Here is a 17,943-nt window from a genome sequence, read left to right as displayed (position 1 = left end):
ATTAACTAGAGCCTGTAGAATCTACTTGGTAGGAAAGTAAATCTACAGACCAGGGCATCTTAATCACAATTATGCATTGATATAAGGGTACGACTATCCCCAAATCAAATATTTCGAATGGATTTTTCAGGCTACCCAAGAGACAGAAATTACTTTGCTCGGAAGGAGGATTTAGAATTTGTTCCTACATTTTTTTGGTAGAATGAAAATTCACATTTCCATGTTGCAATAAACAGTACCTTTCATAGTCCTTTCAAGAAAGTCATTTCTGAAGTTGGAAGTTTCGGCAGTTGTTGTCATCTCCAGTGAAATGAATCCAGGTATGGAACTGCATGGTCATCATGGTTAAAAAAACATTTCGACCACTGTTGCAAATGGCCTTCATCAGGGAGACTTATTTACTCTGGGCCAGTGCTACATTCAGGTTTGACATACTATAATTGCATCCTGTTCATAGTTTGTTTGTCAGGAAATTCGTTGGACTCTATTTTGATTGGATGGCAGGAGAAAAAAGGTGGGACTGACAACCTTACTTGATAGTAGCTTTTATTTTAATTCCTGCTGGCTACTATCAGTGAATGAGGGGCAAGCCAGTTGCTCCACAATATCTGCTGGCAACCAAGGCAAATCGTTGTATTTTGTGCCTTTGACTGCTGTGTATACTGCCATGCTTAAAGGGGCAGCCTCACAAATGTTGTTGCATGTAGCTATCTCCTGCCGGCAGCACATAAAACAGAGGGCTATACCCATTATCACAATTCACATTGGCAAACTGTTTCATAACTTCAGTTGTTTCATGTACTGTTCTCTTAAAGGTAACTGGCTGACTCGTTAGCAAAAGAGAGAGAGAGAGCACAAACTTTATATTAAACTCATGAGTCTCTACTAAACCATTTGTTTTTAGTCATCCTGGAACAAAAATACACTGTTGTGGAGCAACAGTTATAAAATGATAGTCAATCAGTGCCGAGCATATAGAAGCGTGTGTGTGTGTGTGTGTGTGTGTGTGTGTGTGTGTGTGTGTGTGTGTGTTTTAACATGCCCAGTCTAAAATTTGTTATTTAAAAGAGCAAAGATAATAGTTAAATAAGGTCAAGTTGATTACTTATGCTGGAAAGTCAGAGCTAGGCAAAATTCGAATTCTTTTCCAAGATTGATTATATCTTTTCTGTGAAGTTTCAAGATCAAAGTTTGATTATTTAGTCAGCTCTATTAATAGTATAACAACATAATTACTTATTTAAGGTTTATGCCACACTATGTGAATAACACTGCAATGGATAGTCAACATCAGGAGCTGAATATCACAATATTGTTGTCAAAAATATCTGATGGCCATCTGTTTTAATTTTATACAGATAACAAATAGTTACATTTTACAGCACTGATGGAAAAGAAAATGCACACTCATATACACATGTCCACATATTACTATAGCATTCTTGCAATTTAAATCAAATAATGCTCTACAGCTTAGCAAACTGAGAATGTTTAACTCTAGGCAGGAAGTTATCAATATGGTGTAATTTCTGCAGAGAAGGCTGGCAACAGTGCTTCATTAAATGGAAACTGACATGCACACGCAAGATGAAGCTACTACGAGGGGTCTTTGAAAAGCCCGTGCAAAGTCCGAGAGACGACACCACCGGTGCGTATCGAGGTCATGTTTAGTTAGTAGCATCTTTGGACAGAATGCACATCAAGTTTCAGCCATATTGGTCTATTTCTTTGTGTTTGGAATTTGCATGAATCAAAGAAGTCCAGTGATTGTCAAAAAATGGACGAAGAAGAATTTCGTGTGGTGATCAAACATTACTTTATGAAAGGCAAAAAGGCTCAGGAGACTAATGAGAAGCTTGTTAAACACTGTGGTGATTCTGCATCTTCAATTAGAACAGTTTATAAGAGGTTTCAAAATTTTCGGAGTGGCCATATGGGCATGAGTGATGCTGAACTTTCTGGACGCCCTGTGGAGGTTATGACCGCAGAAATCATTGATAAAATCCATGATATGGTAATGGATGACAGAAGAGTTAAGGTGTGTGAGATTGCTAGTGCTATGGGCATCTCGAATGAATGAGTACATAATATTTTGCATAAACATTCGGACATGAGAAAACTATCCGCAAGATGGGCTCCACGATTCCTCACGCTTGACCAAAAATGGAATCGTGTGGAGTGTTGCAAGGATGGTTTGCAGCTGTTCAGGAAGAAACCGCAGGACTTAAATTAAACATGAAGCAAAGGAAACCAAGGAAAATTTGGAAAGGTAATTGAAATTCAGGTAGGAAAACACAAGCATTAAGAATGAATTTTCACTCTGTAGTAGAGGGTGCACTGATATGAAACTTCCTGGCAGATTAAAACTGGGACTTAAAGTCAGCATCTTTGCCTTTTGTCAGCAAATGGTCTACTAACTGAGCCACACAGGTGCGACGCATGATCTGTCCTGAAAGCTTTACATCTGCCAGGCTGTCTCTCCGCAACATCCTTTTTTCCAGCAGTACTAGTCCCAAGTTCCACAGAAGAACTGTGAAGCTTGGAAGGAAGGAGATGAGGTACAGTGGAAGTAAAGCTGGGAGGACAGTTTGTGAGTCATGTTTGGGTGGCTCAGTTGCTACAGCACTTGCCCCAAAAGGAAAAGGTCCCAGGTTCGAGTCTTGATCCAGCACACAGTTTTAATCTGCCAGGAAGTTCCATAATAAGCTTTCAGGTCTGCAAATTCAACCCAGAGATGGCAAAAGGCTTGCAAGAGAAGTTGAACAGAATGGATAAAGTCTTGAAAATAAGTTATGAGATGAACATTAACAGAAGTAAAACTAGGTAATGGAATGTACACAAATTAGGTGATGCTGAGGGAATGAGACTCTAAAAATTAGGTAATGCTGAGGGAATGAGACTCTAAAAGTAACAGATGAGTTTTACTATTTGGGAGGCAAAATAACACACAATGGCCAAAGTAGAGAGAGAATATAAAATGCAGACTGGCAACAGCGAGAAAGTGTTCCTAAAAAGAGAAAATTGCTGACTTCAAATTTAAATTTAAGTGATAAGAAGTCTGTGGCATGGTAAAGAAGTGAAATGTTCAGACAAGAGAAAGAAGCTTTTGAAATGAGTTGCTATAGAAGGCTGTTTAATATTAGATCGGCGTATCAAAAAACTAATGAAGATGTACTGAATTGAATAGAGGAGAAAAGAAATGTATGGGACAAGTTGACTACATGAAGAGATTGGCTGACAGGACACATCCTGGGGCATCAAGCAATTGTAAATTTCTTAATGGAAGGAAGCATGAGAAGTAAAAATGGTTGTGGGAAAGCAAGGTATGACTACAGCGAGCAGATTCAAATGTACATAGGTTGCAGTTACAACACAGTGATGAAGAGGACTCACAGATGATTGATTAGTGGAGAGAGCTGTATGAAATCAGTCTTTGGATTGAAATCACCATCATCTTCAGTATTTCAAGGATTCTAGACCAGTCAACATTGTCAAATGCTTTACTAAATCTACAAATGCTATAAAGATAGGTTTGCCTTTCATCGACATATCTTCTATGGTAATATTCTACGGTAAGTGGTCAATATTGCTTCACACATTCCAATAGTTCTCCTGAACCTCATCTGATTTTTTCCTAGGTCGGCTATTCCCAGTTTTTCTTTTTTCTGTAAATAATTCATGCCAGTATTTTGCAACAAAGACTTATTAAACCAATCATTAGATAATACTCACACCTCTCATTTGTTTTCTTTAGTCTAAATTGAACTTGCAAACACACACAAAAAACCTATTAAACATACGTACACTGTGCAAACTTCCTGGGTACAGCAAGTAATCACCCCATTACATAAAATGTTATTTTTCTAACAACAAGAATCTATGTATTTGATGTGAACTTTCCAGTATTGACAAAACATGTACTCCATCACTGACTTTGTGGAGAACACTCAAAAATTGAAGAAAACACATCCTTACTGTCAATGCAAAGTTGACATTTTAAGTGACAATAATGGAACACTAACTTGAAAATTCCTAGGATGGAATGGCCTGAAAAATTCAACACTCATCTTTGCATCATTGCTGACTACTACCTAGGGAAGCCCATTAATATTAAATTCAGTGAACTGACAGGTTACACTTACGAACAACCTTGGCAAATTCACATACCCCTCCCCCTTCCTTACCACTTTAATTAAATATCATTAATACTGGCACAATGCAATGTGGTGGAACACTAACTTTTAGTACAACATCCTTCAGTATATGTGATGAGAAACATCTGCCAGTGGTAAGGATAAACTCCATTAGCAAAAACTGCAGGTAATTCTGTCTAATTACAGTTCAATAAGCTGTTGTTTAGTCATAGCATGTGCAGCAAGTGGGAATACATGTTACTTAGAAGTGAATGTGAATTTAACCTGGAATGTGTTTTCATAAGTAGCGACACAACTTTACAGTTTTTCCTATATCGATGTTGACAGTTCTAGGCTAAGTACATATATTTACATTCAAGATAGAGCAAGAGGACCATATGGCTATATTTGCCATCACAGATTTGATGATTCCCTACCATAATTTACATCAAGTGTAGCTGAAAATGGCTTAAAACCGAAATCGTGCAGCTTTACTAAGAATAAAGCAAGAAGTTAACAGCTGAAGGTGAAAAAAAAAAAAATAGAAAAAACTTACTTTTGGTGTAGCAACAGCAACAGAGATGTCAACATAATCCCTATACACAATCTCATTGCCATCAATCACAGCATTTACCACTGGCTGATCTTGCAAAGCATATGCCGACGCTTTTACAAAAGCAGACATGAAACCAAACTTAATGCCATACTTCTTCTGGAAAGTCTCCATATGTTGTTTCCGGAACTCCATTATATTTCTGTAAAAAAAATGTGCTTTAAATAATTAATAAATGTATTCCCCATGATTGTACACATTAGGTTAATTTTGTAAAAAAGTGTATTTTACAGAAAAACGTAATCAACAACTTTTTGTTTACCAACCCCATATCAATTTCATTAAATGTTGTTAGCATAGCATTAACATTCTGTGCCTCCTTCAGACGTTGTGCTATGCGTTGCCGCATTCTGTTCATCTTGACTCGTTGTTCTGTTCGTGTTCCCGAGATCTCTGACGTAGGATCAGAAGGAGGAACTTTGACAGTGGCTGCCTCAATGGCCTGTGCATGTCTGATGGCTGCCACAGGAATGGAACTCATTGGTGCCTGTGGTTTTGGTGGTGGAGGTTTGGGAGGAGCACTAGGTGCTGGAGCACTGGGAGCAGCAGAGGGAGGCGGTGGTGGGGGAGGAGGAGCCGCAGCAGCTGCAGCTGGCTGTGGAGCTGCTGATGGAGCCTTGGCTGCCGCCTCTGCCTTCGGCTTTGCAGGAGCAGCACCTGTGAGACATCTTCAGTTACTTACAGTCAACAAAAAACAAAAGGAGAATCTTAAGATGTAAGTATGTGATATCATAATATGTGAGACAGAAGTTGAAAAGGGACTTCCCGTTGGAGAAATAAAATTTTCAGTACAAGAAAAATGTTCGATAATGTCTAAAATAACTATTTTCATTTTTTGCATATTGCTGTAATTTACTTCTTTTGTACAAGCTCATATCAATTTAAAAGATCTTTTAACCCAACAGGAATCAATTATATCCTTAAAAGCAATTGATTTCAGTCTTCTCAAAAAGGACTAGCCTGACAAGAGGTTCCCGTACTAAATCTCGCATCTGCGTGTGCTATCCTTCACAAAATAGTATTTCCTGAATTTTATAGGCATTTTAAGGAGATCAGCATAGCTTTGGATAAAAGAAAAATGCCAGTCAACACAAGTGATTAATTTTTACAAGACAGTTATAAATGCCTACAGATGTTACCAATTTGCAGTTGGCAGCCTTAAAATGCCAGCTAACAGCTGGCATTACTGTAGCAGCAAAAATCTACAACTACAACACATGTTACCTCTGTTGTTGCTGCTAGAAATGAAAAAAAGTTGCAGTTGCTGTGAATAAATATGGCTGTCTTGAAGAATAGCAATGCTAACGAAGTATCTCACATAACTAAACATATCCACTTTGAGCTTGTTAGCTTCAAAGATACTGTACATTGCAAAATGGACACTGATGGAAATGGATTTGTGCACCGCATCTTTCCCAAAAAAAATGAACCTGCTGGGTTTCCTGGTGCAGTAATTCCAGCAGGGATGACAAAACATTGAAAAGATTGTCTTTTTAGAAGCACCAGGACTGGTTTTGAAGATAAATAAAAAGACATTCTGTGTCCTGAAGTAGAATCAGAATTCGAACCAGAACCTCAAGTCAGTGACAATAAGGATCCGGTGGAATGAACCATATCAGCCAGATATTCCAGAGCCAAATAGGAGGCAAAATGCTGTTTGTGATGGAACTTGAACCCCTTCAGACACAAGTGTTTTAGAAGTAAAAAATCAAATCATTTGGCCATTACAAAATATGAGATTTCAGTAATATATTTTTGGGGGTTTAGTGAATTCAAAATTTTAGACTCTTTTCGGTCCCTTAACGGCTTTTTTTAATAAAAAAAAAAAGGCTGTGCAGGATAAACTAATTTTTTCTGGCCAATTTATTTGGTATCAAATGTTTGTACACTATAACGTGCTGTAGATCTGAAGGGGTTAACCTCTTACTAAGTAATGTTAACTTTAAAAAGTCTGTATCATTTGACAACGGACATTTTAAGGGTAATACAAATGCAGAATTTGTTTCTTAAATATGTCAAATTAAACTATGCCAATAAAGTGAAACTTCAGCATTATCTCAAAACACCCATTGTCCATCACCAATATTAAACTTGTCATGACTCACTCAAATTTAGAGAGAGCGCTTTTTTCCTTCAAATTATTCAGAATTTAATGTAGAGTGTGAAAATTATAATAGCTCAAAATTCAAAATTTTTGACAAGCAATATCTTTTTCTTTTCCATTTCACATATCATGTTACAGGCCCCTTACAATACTACGTAAATTACACAGAGTGATGCAACACCTTATACAGGATGGTCCATTGAGATGGCACTATGGTTGGCCCGTTAGATGGTGCTGCCATAGGTCAAACAGATATCAATTGCGTTTTTTTAAAATAGGAACCCCCATTTTTATTACATATTCGTGTAGTATGTAAAGAAATATGAATGTTTTAGTTGGACCACTTTTTTCGTTTTGTGATAGATGGTGGCTGTAATGTAGGTAAAGACAGATTGCCACTTACCATAAAGAAGACATGTCAAGTTGCAGACAGGCACAATTAAATGACACTCACATACATGTATTTTTCTTGTACAAGTGTCTTTTAATTGTGCCTCTCTGCAACTTGACATCTCTTCTTTACAATAAGCAGCAGTCTTTCTTTTCCTACATTGTTGATATTCCTACCTGGAGTTTCCATTGTTTGAAATACATTAGTATAACCATATATAAAAAACAATTAGAAATTTCAGGCCTTGAAGACTTTCTTTTGCCAAGCAGTGAGGGAACTCTAGCATCACATTCTAATAAAGAAGAAATAATATTTAAGGAATGGTTTCGAATTAGTGAAACTGGAATATGGAATCTTTGTGTTATAAGAGTAGTGAAATATGTGGTTCCCCAGAAGAGGGATCCACCAGTACACAATGCAATGCACTAGGTCAAACGTAGGATTTAGGTGAATACTACATTAGCAGTAGAAAAACAATACTAGAATCTTAGTATACCTCGGTGAAAGGTTGCAAGCACTGGATAAATATGAAAATTCCTCCAAAATATATAGCAAGAACCATGATTAATAGATAAAATAGAACAAATACAAAAGTTTGAAATGTTGGCGGAATCATGCAAGCATACAAGAAACTGAATTAAGAGTCATTTACAGTACAAGACTTAACAGCCGAAAAAAAAATGCTTTAATTAAAGATATCCACAAGAAGAAATGCATCACATTGATAAGGGCACAATATTTGTATCTATGTGAACATTTAACCAAGATTTAACACTGGTAAGAACTCTAACTTTTTTAAATGAAATTCTATATAACTTTTCAATATAATTCACACTAATATTTAAGACACTTATCATTATGAATAACCAACATCAGGCTTCCATTCCCACAAACATCTGCCAACTGATTTGGGGCGGATGGACAGCCATTTTCGCATCAGCCTTGTTGTCATGGTGCTGACTACCTAACACTAATTTTTATAAAATGCAAGAACAAGTGATAATGGTTGCTTGATCAATGCTGTATAGAGGGTAAGCTACATCTACATGCTAACACCTAAGTGAATACTTTGCAAATCACACTTAAGTATCTGGCAGAGGGTTCCTATAACCACCTCCATAATAATTCTCTATTATTTCAGTCTTGAACAGCACGCAGAAAAAACGAACACCTATATCTCTTCCATGCGAGCTCTGATTTCCCTTATTTTATTATGATGATGGTTTCTCCCTATGTAAGTTGATGTCGACAAAATATTTTCACATTCAGAGAAAGATGGTGATTGAAATTTTGTGAGAAGAGCCCACTGCAACAAAAAACGCCTTTGTTTTAATGATGTCCAGCCCAAATCCTGTATCAAGTCCATGACTCTCTCTCCCCTGCTTTGGGATAATACAAAACGTGCAGCTATTCTTTGAACTTTCTCAATGCACTCTTATTCATTCTATCTGTTAAGGAGCCCAGACGGTGCATCAGTACTCCAAAAGAGGATGGACAAGTGTAGTGTAGCCAGTCTCTTAAATAGACCTGTTACATGTTCTAAGTGTTCTGTCAATAAAGTGCAGTCTTTAGTTTGCCTTCCCCTCAAAATTTTCTATATTTTTTCCAATTTAAGTTGTTTGTAATTGTAATTCCTTTGTATTATTTAGCTGAATTTACAGCCTTCAGATTTGACTGATTTATCATGAAACCGTAGTTTAACAGATTCCTTTTAGTGCTCATATGGATGACCTCACACTTTTCATTTTAGAGTCAATTGCCACTTTTCGCACCATACAGATATCTTTTCTAAATTGTTTCGCAATTTGTTCTGATCTTCTGATGACTTTACCACATGATAAGCACAGCATAAACTGCAAACCAACATAGATGGCTGCTCAGATTGTCACCTAAATTGTTTATATAAATAAGGAATGGCAGAGGACCTATAACATTACCTTGGGAATGCCAGAATCACTGCTGTTTTACTCGATGACTTTCTGCCAGTTACTATGAACTCTTTGACAGGATATCACAAAGCCAATAACATAAGTGAGACGATATACCATAAGCACGCAATTTCACTAATATCCGCTTGTGTGGTACAGTGTCAAAAGCCTTCTGGAAATCCAGAAACATGGAATCAAATTGAAATCCCTTGTCAACAGCACTCAACATCCCGTGTCAGTAAACAGCTAGTTGTGTTTCACAAGAATGACTTTTTATAAATCCATGTTGATGTGCATTGACAGACCATCCTCTTCGAGGTAATTGTAATGTTGGAACACAATATCTGTTCAAAAATCCTGCTTCATATTGATGTCAATGATATGGGCCTGTATGGGGGAGCAATGCATTATTAAGCATGTGGTCATAATCCTTTGGCTCATCAGCATATATAAAACTGACAATCAACAAAAATACACTTTTCTAATACAACAACAGGATCATTCCATGTCAAGTCATCCAGGCCATGACACATATTATCTAGTTGTGAACTGAGATTTTGTGTACTGTTTTTGTGTCTAATATCATGAACTTCTGCCAATTTTTATTGCTGTTTATACATCTGTTGGTAGCAATTGCTGAAAGTTTGACGCAACGCGTAACTTCAAAGCGAACTGTAAAAATCTGAAAACTGGCTGTAGTTTTTAAACAAAAAATGGTATGCTGACAGTTTATTCCCTGAATATACTTTCGGACATGTAGTGTCTGAAAACATGCTCGAATTGTTCAATTACATTTTTGTAAATTAATTTGATTTAATTTTACTGTTAAATTAGAAAAAAATATTTTGGGCAATTGCCCCGCCCCTATGGAAAACACTGAAAAAAATTAGAAAGTGATCTATAAATAATAAAGTTTCATCAACAAAAAATCATAATGAGATTTTCACTCCGCAGTGGAGTGTGTGCTGATATGAAACTTCCTGGCAGATTAAAACTGTGTGCTGGACCAAGACTCAAACTCGGGACCTTTGCCTTTCGCAGGCAAGTGCTCTACCATCTCAGCTACCCAAGCATGACTCACGCCCCATCCCCAGAGCTCCACTTCTGCCAGTACCTCGTCTCCTATCTCCCAAACTTTACAGAAGCTCTCCTGCGAACCTTGCTGAAAAGATGGTAGAGCAGTTGCCCCTGAACGGCAAAGGTCCCGAGTTCAAGTCTTGGTCTGGCACACAGTTTTAATCTGCCAGGAAGTTTCAACAAAAAATCAGTTTTGAGAAATGAATGGCACTGGGTATCCCCCCCCCCCCTCTCTCTCTCTCTCTCTCTCTCTCTCTCTCTCTCTCTGTGTGTGTGTGTGTGTGTGTGTGAGAGAGTGAGTGAGTGAGTGAGTGAGTGGAGAGAAATACCAAGAGACATTAACAACATAAGTACGCGTAATATCCAACTTGATCAAAAATTGCAATATATGAAACAAATTATAAAATATGGGGCAACTTGTACATTGAATGACACAAGGATACTTTCTTACCTCTACCATAACCAAATTAACTCAATGTAAAAATACATAGCATTTTGTTTATAATATTTAAGCATTTTGTCAAAAGCCAATATAGTCAACACTGCACAAAATGCTCGTGCTGCAATCTGCATTCCAACCATCATTATCAGGCCAACAGAAGGATGGGGATGGTCCATGTGGATGCACGAACCTTCTGTAACTTCTTCTTCTTCTTCTTCTTCTTCACAATTCACCTTCTCAAGAATTCCCAAATACCAAGAAGAGTCATATGCACATGCAACATAGCAGGTGGGCTGCACAGTGCATTTTGGCATTAATGGCAGAAGTGCATCTGAGAAATCATGCAAGATACTGAAGTCTGTATCACAGCTCAGCCTTTTTGCTCCAATCTTGGTTGGTTATATTGGTACAATGTGATGCATAGATCGTGTTCCAGGAATTGTTTTTGCACTTGTGAAGTGCTGAGAAAGATATTGTCTGACTTGTGCCATTTTATCTTTTAAACAAAGAGAACTGAAATACCGTGCAGGTTCTTGTGACAAAATTCGAATACCTGTGAAGCTGTAAGTATTTGATCTTTATACACTCTTTGCAAACTTGTTTTTGTGACAAATCGTTTAACAGTGCCACCAATACCATCACAGGGAGATTTGCCATCGCTGATAGCAAAAAATGACCAGCTGCATTTTATGTTGAAGTCGTGTTCATGCTAGTAGAAATTTCTGAAATTCTTACAATTTTTATATTGTGCAGCACAACCATCAGTGAAATATTAAACATATGCAAGATGGATTACAGGAAATTCACACTTAAAACAATTCAATACAGTCTTCTGAGTCTGGTACACCAAGGCAACATTATGTTCTAGATCATCAGAAACAATACAAATACTTTTTGCATGCAACTTTATGTCATTTTTGTAATGTATATATGGCAGTGTGAAGAGTGCAGCTGTCATTGTTCCAATGGTACCCCTCTACTTTATCTTGAACAACAAAATTGAGATTTTCACTGAAATCCATTAAAATTAACAGTAATCCTTCATCAGTGTTTCCTTCTTCATTTTCAGATAATCAGATTGTGACTGAGAAATAAAAGAGTGTGGACAATTTTCTTAATTAGTGTGTCACAGAATTCAAATAGGGGAGTGATTCGAACACTTAAAAGTCATCATCTCACTTGATACCCATTGCCTGTACTTAACCAGCACATCAGGATCGTCTTCTATTTCATTTTCTAAGTGGGTTTGAAGCTAATAACTGGTGGGGCATTTTTCACACAGACGAAGCATACAGGCTCGGTTATTTATATTACATGTTATTATTTTAATTACATCTAGGTATGTTTCTTTAATAGAAATAGAATTTAGAAGCAATTTATCGTTTTGGTGGTAAATGCACACACATACGGTATGTGTTCCTGATGACCCTGCAAGTATACACTGTTTTGGTCAAAGAGAAGCAAATTTTGAGACTCCTGCTTTGTCTCTAGGATACTTTTTTTTGTAAAGGGAATACAGTTCAGTTAAATTACTTAAAACAAGAAGTTTTTGTTCATAGGTACTTTTGCTGGTGCTCACTTTGTCCTTTTCCCTAGGCATTATTCTTGTGTTTTCGTCATCCAAATAAAAACTCTTTACTTTTTGCACTGTATCACGTGGTAATGTCTTTCCTCTTTTCTGCCCAGCCATCGATAAAATATCCTTCTCCATTAAAAGAGCTCTTGCTTGTTGTACCAAATATTCAGAAACCTGAAAATTGCAACTGACTTTCTATCAAGACCAAGTTGGTGGCACAAAAGTAACTGAATTTTTTCACAATTATTTGCATATTCAATTTTCTGTTTGATTTTGCCCATGAGTTCATCACAATGTTTTGCCTTTTCTTCCAGTTCTGTTAAATCACTGTCAGGGATAGTGCTTGCATCAGCAGCCAGCTCAACTTGATATGTATGTGAAACTTTAGTTTTCAGAGCCCCAGCTGCAGATTCCAATATTCGCTTGGCTGCTACATACCGACTATGCCAAGCAACTGAATGCATCTTTGCAGGAGATACTCCTAAGCTAGTTAGCTAGTACCGAGCACAGATTTTTCAGGAGTCTGCACCTTCACATTACTGTCATTTATATAGTCTGGTTATGAGTCGCCACTTGCTTGTTTTTCATTAATATGTTTGATATAGGCTGGGTACATTTTCTCCCCAGGAATAACGCTAAAGCCCTTCATTTTGAAGGTCTTTGCCTTTTCTAAACTAATTTCATGCAATCCAGATGAAACAGATCATTTATGGCACTTGAAGGGATCACAGCAAAGTTTCTTATGTAGAGGGAATCTGCACAGGTTCCTGTCTTTGTGTTTAAAACACACACATGAAACACTTAAATCACAGTATGAATGTTGCTTCGCCATAATAAAAGTTCTTGTTCTTCACTGGTCAGTTCATCTGCACAAGTCAGGGTATTATCACATATATCTTGCAGATAGTGTCCAAGAAAACACTGCCTTCTTGTATTTTCCATACTGCTTCAGTCATAAAGGCAATGTTTGTTGTAAATAATTCAAAAGATGATTGGTGTAACCTTTAAATAATGAAAAATTGTTCTATCCCATTGTTTCTTTACATAGTATTTCACATTATCATTGTAACATTAGGGGACTTATTTCTGTTTTGGAATGAATAGTTAAAAACTGCAACAATTGAATTTTTAACCAATAATTGACTCTGGGTACAACTCAATACAAGAACTCGGAACTGTATGCTCAGTGAACACATGACTCAAAACAAAGGAACTGGATGATGCAATCCATGTAGTGACAATAAAACAATGTTCTCAGATATGATTTGTTCTGACAGAAATCCAGTGTAGCCAACTTCAGCAATTTAGTGGTGACATGGTAGTCATGAATTAGCAACTTCAATATTTCTTTTACAGTAACATTGTTATTCACACTTCCCACTGTTTCTACGAACTGATTCTTTTTGTGTGACATAATGGAATATTTATAATAATTTTGTAAATTTTTCAAAGGTATCTATGAGGGGGGAATACCTTAAAAAATTGTAATGTCCATGCATGGATTTTGTTCAAAACAAATTATTTACAATTTTTTCTGAGATGTAGATGATGGATATTCACTACAAGAAGCATGACTATAAAAATATAAACCTTCCTCTTCAATTAAAAAAAAATTCAAGCTTCCACTGGAATAGCTGTAGGAACTATAGCATTTTTAAATTTTAAAGGAGCTCATCTATGAAAGCCTGAATTCCTGAATCTATAAAACTTCTTTTTATCGTAAGTGAAAAAGTAATTGACCTGCAACATTTACATTTTGGAAATGTGAATATATCTAGGTAAACTTCCACTAGCCAAAATTTCAAGGATTTGCGTGATGATGGGTGTCATTTCCCAAAATTTCTGGATGTTTTGACATGAAATGACCCAACAGAACTTGTCATGTTGGTGCAGATTTCAGTAACTCCTACCACTCTTTCCCCAAAAAAGAGTTATAAGGCTAAAAGCACCATAGTTAGGTTTTCAAATACTCCTTCATAGTTATAAAATAGAAAAACCATCACTTCAGTATTAGTTCATTCTCTCAATTTTCCGACACTAATGTGAAGTTTCTCAATTTTTTCATAAATAGTTATCACTAGAGATGCATACAAAGTTGCTCAGCCACTATTGTTCACTATGATCACCATGTAAACTTTCTGTCTTTCAATAAAAACGTGAACAACTACAAGGAGCATAATATTTAGCTTCTATAATCTTTTGTCAACTTCTGTAAGTTGCATCTACATACCAGTTACTTTGAGTTTAAACAACTTCTGTCCTGCTTTAACTGTTGCTCCATCTTCCACAAACCGCTCTTCTATCACACCAGCCGCTGGTGAAGGAACAGGCACTGATGTCTGAAATATAGAACATAATACAGAACTAGAGATGATGTGTAGCTAATCAGTTACACTCTCTGCTGTTCAACAGCATAACAATGTCAACCAAGACATGGTAGATACTGTTTAACATGTTCATTTTTACATAACTTGTGATGAATTTATATAGTAACAAGTGCTTTTTATTGTATTGCATGTTGGATTCTGTCTTGGGATCTTCAGCTGACTTTTATTAAAGAAATGTTGGCAAAAGAGCACTAGACAGAAGCCACCAGGTAGTATGTCAACAAGTGGCCATGAAAGCCTTAACCATTTTGAAATACATTTATAGTCCAACAATAGCATAAAGGATAATTCATCTAACCTGTTCCCTTCACATGTTTCAAGGATGTGACGCCTGTGATTTTACGGGTGCACTTTCTCAATGTTCTCATCATTCCATTCCATGTTCTTTTGGTTCCCACATGCCTGAGTTAAAGCAAAACGAGGATAATGGAAAAAATAAACGAGGATAATGGAATGTAGTCGAATTAAGTCGGGTGATGCTGAGGGACAGCAGCCTTTTCAGTAGTTGCAAGGGCAACAGTCTGGATGATTGACTGATCTGGCCTTGTAACAATAACCAAAACGGCCTTGCTGTGCTGGTACTGCGAACGGCTGAAAGCAAGGGGAAACTACGGCCGTAATTTTTCCTGAGGGCATGCAGCTTTACTGTATGATTAAATGATGATGGCGTCCTCTTGGGTAAAATATTCCGGAGGTAAAATAGTCCCCCATTCGGATCTCCGGGCGGGGACTACTCAAGAGGATGTCGTTATCAGGAGAAAGAAAACTGGCGTTCTACGGATCGGAGCGTGGAATGTCAGATCCCTTAATCGGGCAGGTAGGTTAGAAAATTTGAAAAGGGAAATGGATAGGTTTAAGTTAGATATAGTGGGAATTAGTGAAGTTCGGTGGCAGGAGGAACAAGACTTCTGGTCAGGTGACTACAGGGTTATAAACACAAAGTCAAATAGGGGTAATGCAGGAGTAGGTTTAATAATGAATAGGAAAATAGGAACGCGGGTAAGCTACTACAAACAGCTTGGTGAACACATTATTGTGGCCAAGATAGATACGAAGCCCACACCTACTACAGTAGTACAAGTTTATATGCCAACTAGCTCTGCAGATGACGAAGAAACTGAAGAAATGTATGATGAAATAAAAGAAATTATTCAGATAGTGAAGGGAGACGAAAATTTAATAGTCATGGGTGACTGGAATTCGAGTGTAGGAAAAGGGAGAGAAGGAAACACAGTAGGTGAATATGGATTGGGGTAAGAAATGAAAGAGGAAGCTGTCTGGTAGAATTCTGCACGGAGCATAAATTAATCATAACTAACACTTGGTTTGAGAATCATGATATAAGGTTGTATACATGGAAGAACCCTGGAGATACTAAAAGGTATCAGATAGATTATATAATGGTAAGACAGAGATTTAGGAACCAGGTTTTAAATTGTAACACATTCCCAGGGGCAGATGTGGACTCTGACCACAATCTATTGGTTATGACCTGTAGATTAAAACTGAAGAAACTGCAAAAAGGTGGGAATTTAAGGAGATGGGACCTGGATAAACTGAAAGAACCAGAGGTTGTACAGAGTTTAAGGGAGAGCATAAGGGAACAATTGACAGGAATACAGTAGAAGAAGAATGGGTAGCTTTGAGGGATGAAGTAGTGAAGGCAGCAGAGGATCAAGTACGTAAAAAGACTAGGGCTAGTAGAAATCCTTGGGTAACAGAAGAAATATTGAATTTAATTGATGAAAGAAGAAAATATAAAAATGCAGTAAATGAAGCAGGCAAAAAGGAATACAAACGTCTCAAAAATGAGATCGACAGGAAGTGCAAAATGGCTAAGCAGGGATGGCTAGAGGACAAATGTAAGGCTGTAGAGGCTTATCTTACTAGGGGTAAGATAGATACTGCCTACAGGAAAATTAAAGAGACCTTTGGAGATAAGAGAACCACTTGTATGAACATCAAGAGCTCAGATGGAAACCCAGTTCTAAGCAAAGAAGGGAAAGCAGAAAGGTGGAAGGAGTATATAGAGGGTCTATACAAGGGCGATGTACTTGAGGACAATATTATGGAAATGGAAGAGGATGTAGATGAAGATGAAATGGGAGATACGATACTGCGTGAAGAGTTTGACACAGCACTGAAAGACCTTAGTCGAAACAAGGCCCCGGAGTAGACAACATTCCTTTGGAACTACTGGCGGCCTTGGGAGAGCCAGTCCTGACAAAACTCTAGCATCTGGTGAGCAAGATATATGAAACAGGCGAAATACCCTCAGACTTCAAGAAGAATATAATAATTCCAATCCCAAAGAAAGCAGGTGTTGACAGATGTGAGAATTACCGAACTATCAGTTTAATAAGCCACAGCTGCAAAATACTACCACGAATTCTTCACAGACGAATGGAAAAACTAGTAGAAGCCGACCTCGGGGAAGATCAGTTTGGATTCCGTAGAAATACTGGAACACGTGAGGCAATACTGACCTTACGACTTATCTTAGAAGAAAGATTAAGAAAAGGCAAACCTACGTTTCTAGCATTTGTAGACTTAAAGAAAGCTTTTGACAATGTTGACTGGAATACTCTCTTTCAAATTCTAAAGGTGGCAGGGGTAAAATACAGGGAGCGAAAGGCTATTTACAATTTGTACAGAAAGCAGATGGCAGTTATAAGAGTCGAGGGGTATGAAAGGGAAGCAGTGGTTGGTAAGGGAGTGAGACAGGATTGTAGAATCTCCCCGATGTTATTCAATCTGTATATTGAGCAAGCAGTAAAGGAAACAAAAGAAAAATTCGGAGTAGGTATTAAAATCCATGGAGAAGAAATAAAAACTTTGAGGTTCGCCGATGACATTGTAATTCTGTCAGAGACAGCAAAGGACTTGGAAGAGCAGTTGAACGGAATGGATGGTGTCTTGAAGGGAGGATATAAGATGAACATCAACAAAAGCAAAACAAGGATAATGGAATGTAGTCGAATTAAGTCGGGTGATGTTGAGGGTATTAGATTAGGAAATGAGACACTTAAAGTAGTAAAGGAGTTTTGCTATTTGGGGAGCAAAATAACTGATGATGGTCGAAGTAGAGAGGATATAAAATGTAGACTGGCAATGGCAAGGAAAGCGTTTCTGAAGAAGAGAAATTTGTTAACATCGAGTATAGATTTAAGTGTCAGGAAGTCATTTCTGAAAGTATTTGTATGGAGTGTAGCCATGTATGGAAGTGAAACATGGACGATAAATAGTTTGGACAAGAAGAGACTAGAAGCTTTCGAAATATGGTGCTACAGAA

At 37.4% G+C, this 17,943-nt stretch overlaps 1 protein-coding gene across 1 annotated transcript in view; it reads right to left on the bottom strand.

Moving 5' to 3' along the window:
* LOC126192273 (dihydrolipoyllysine-residue succinyltransferase component of 2-oxoglutarate dehydrogenase complex, mitochondrial) overlaps positions 1–17,943 on the bottom strand; it is a 77,589-nt gene that overhangs the window by 13,353 nt on the left and 46,293 nt on the right. Inside the window, exons 6-8 of the mRNA XM_049932591.1 lie at positions 14,495–14,603; positions 5,013–5,403; positions 4,690–4,888 (exon numbers count right to left, since the gene is read on the bottom strand). Coding sequence (XP_049788548.1) covers positions 4,690–4,888; positions 5,013–5,403; positions 14,495–14,603 — 699 coding nt within the window. The remainder of the gene's footprint in view (positions 1–4,689; positions 4,889–5,012; positions 5,404–14,494; positions 14,604–17,943) is intronic.

Source organism: Schistocerca nitens, chromosome 1 (assembly GCF_023898315.1).
Source record: "Schistocerca nitens isolate TAMUIC-IGC-003100 chromosome 1, iqSchNite1.1, whole genome shotgun sequence".
Taxonomy (NCBI): Eukaryota; Metazoa; Arthropoda; class Insecta; order Orthoptera; family Acrididae; genus Schistocerca; species Schistocerca nitens.
This window is presented reverse-complemented; position numbering and strand designations above follow the sequence as displayed.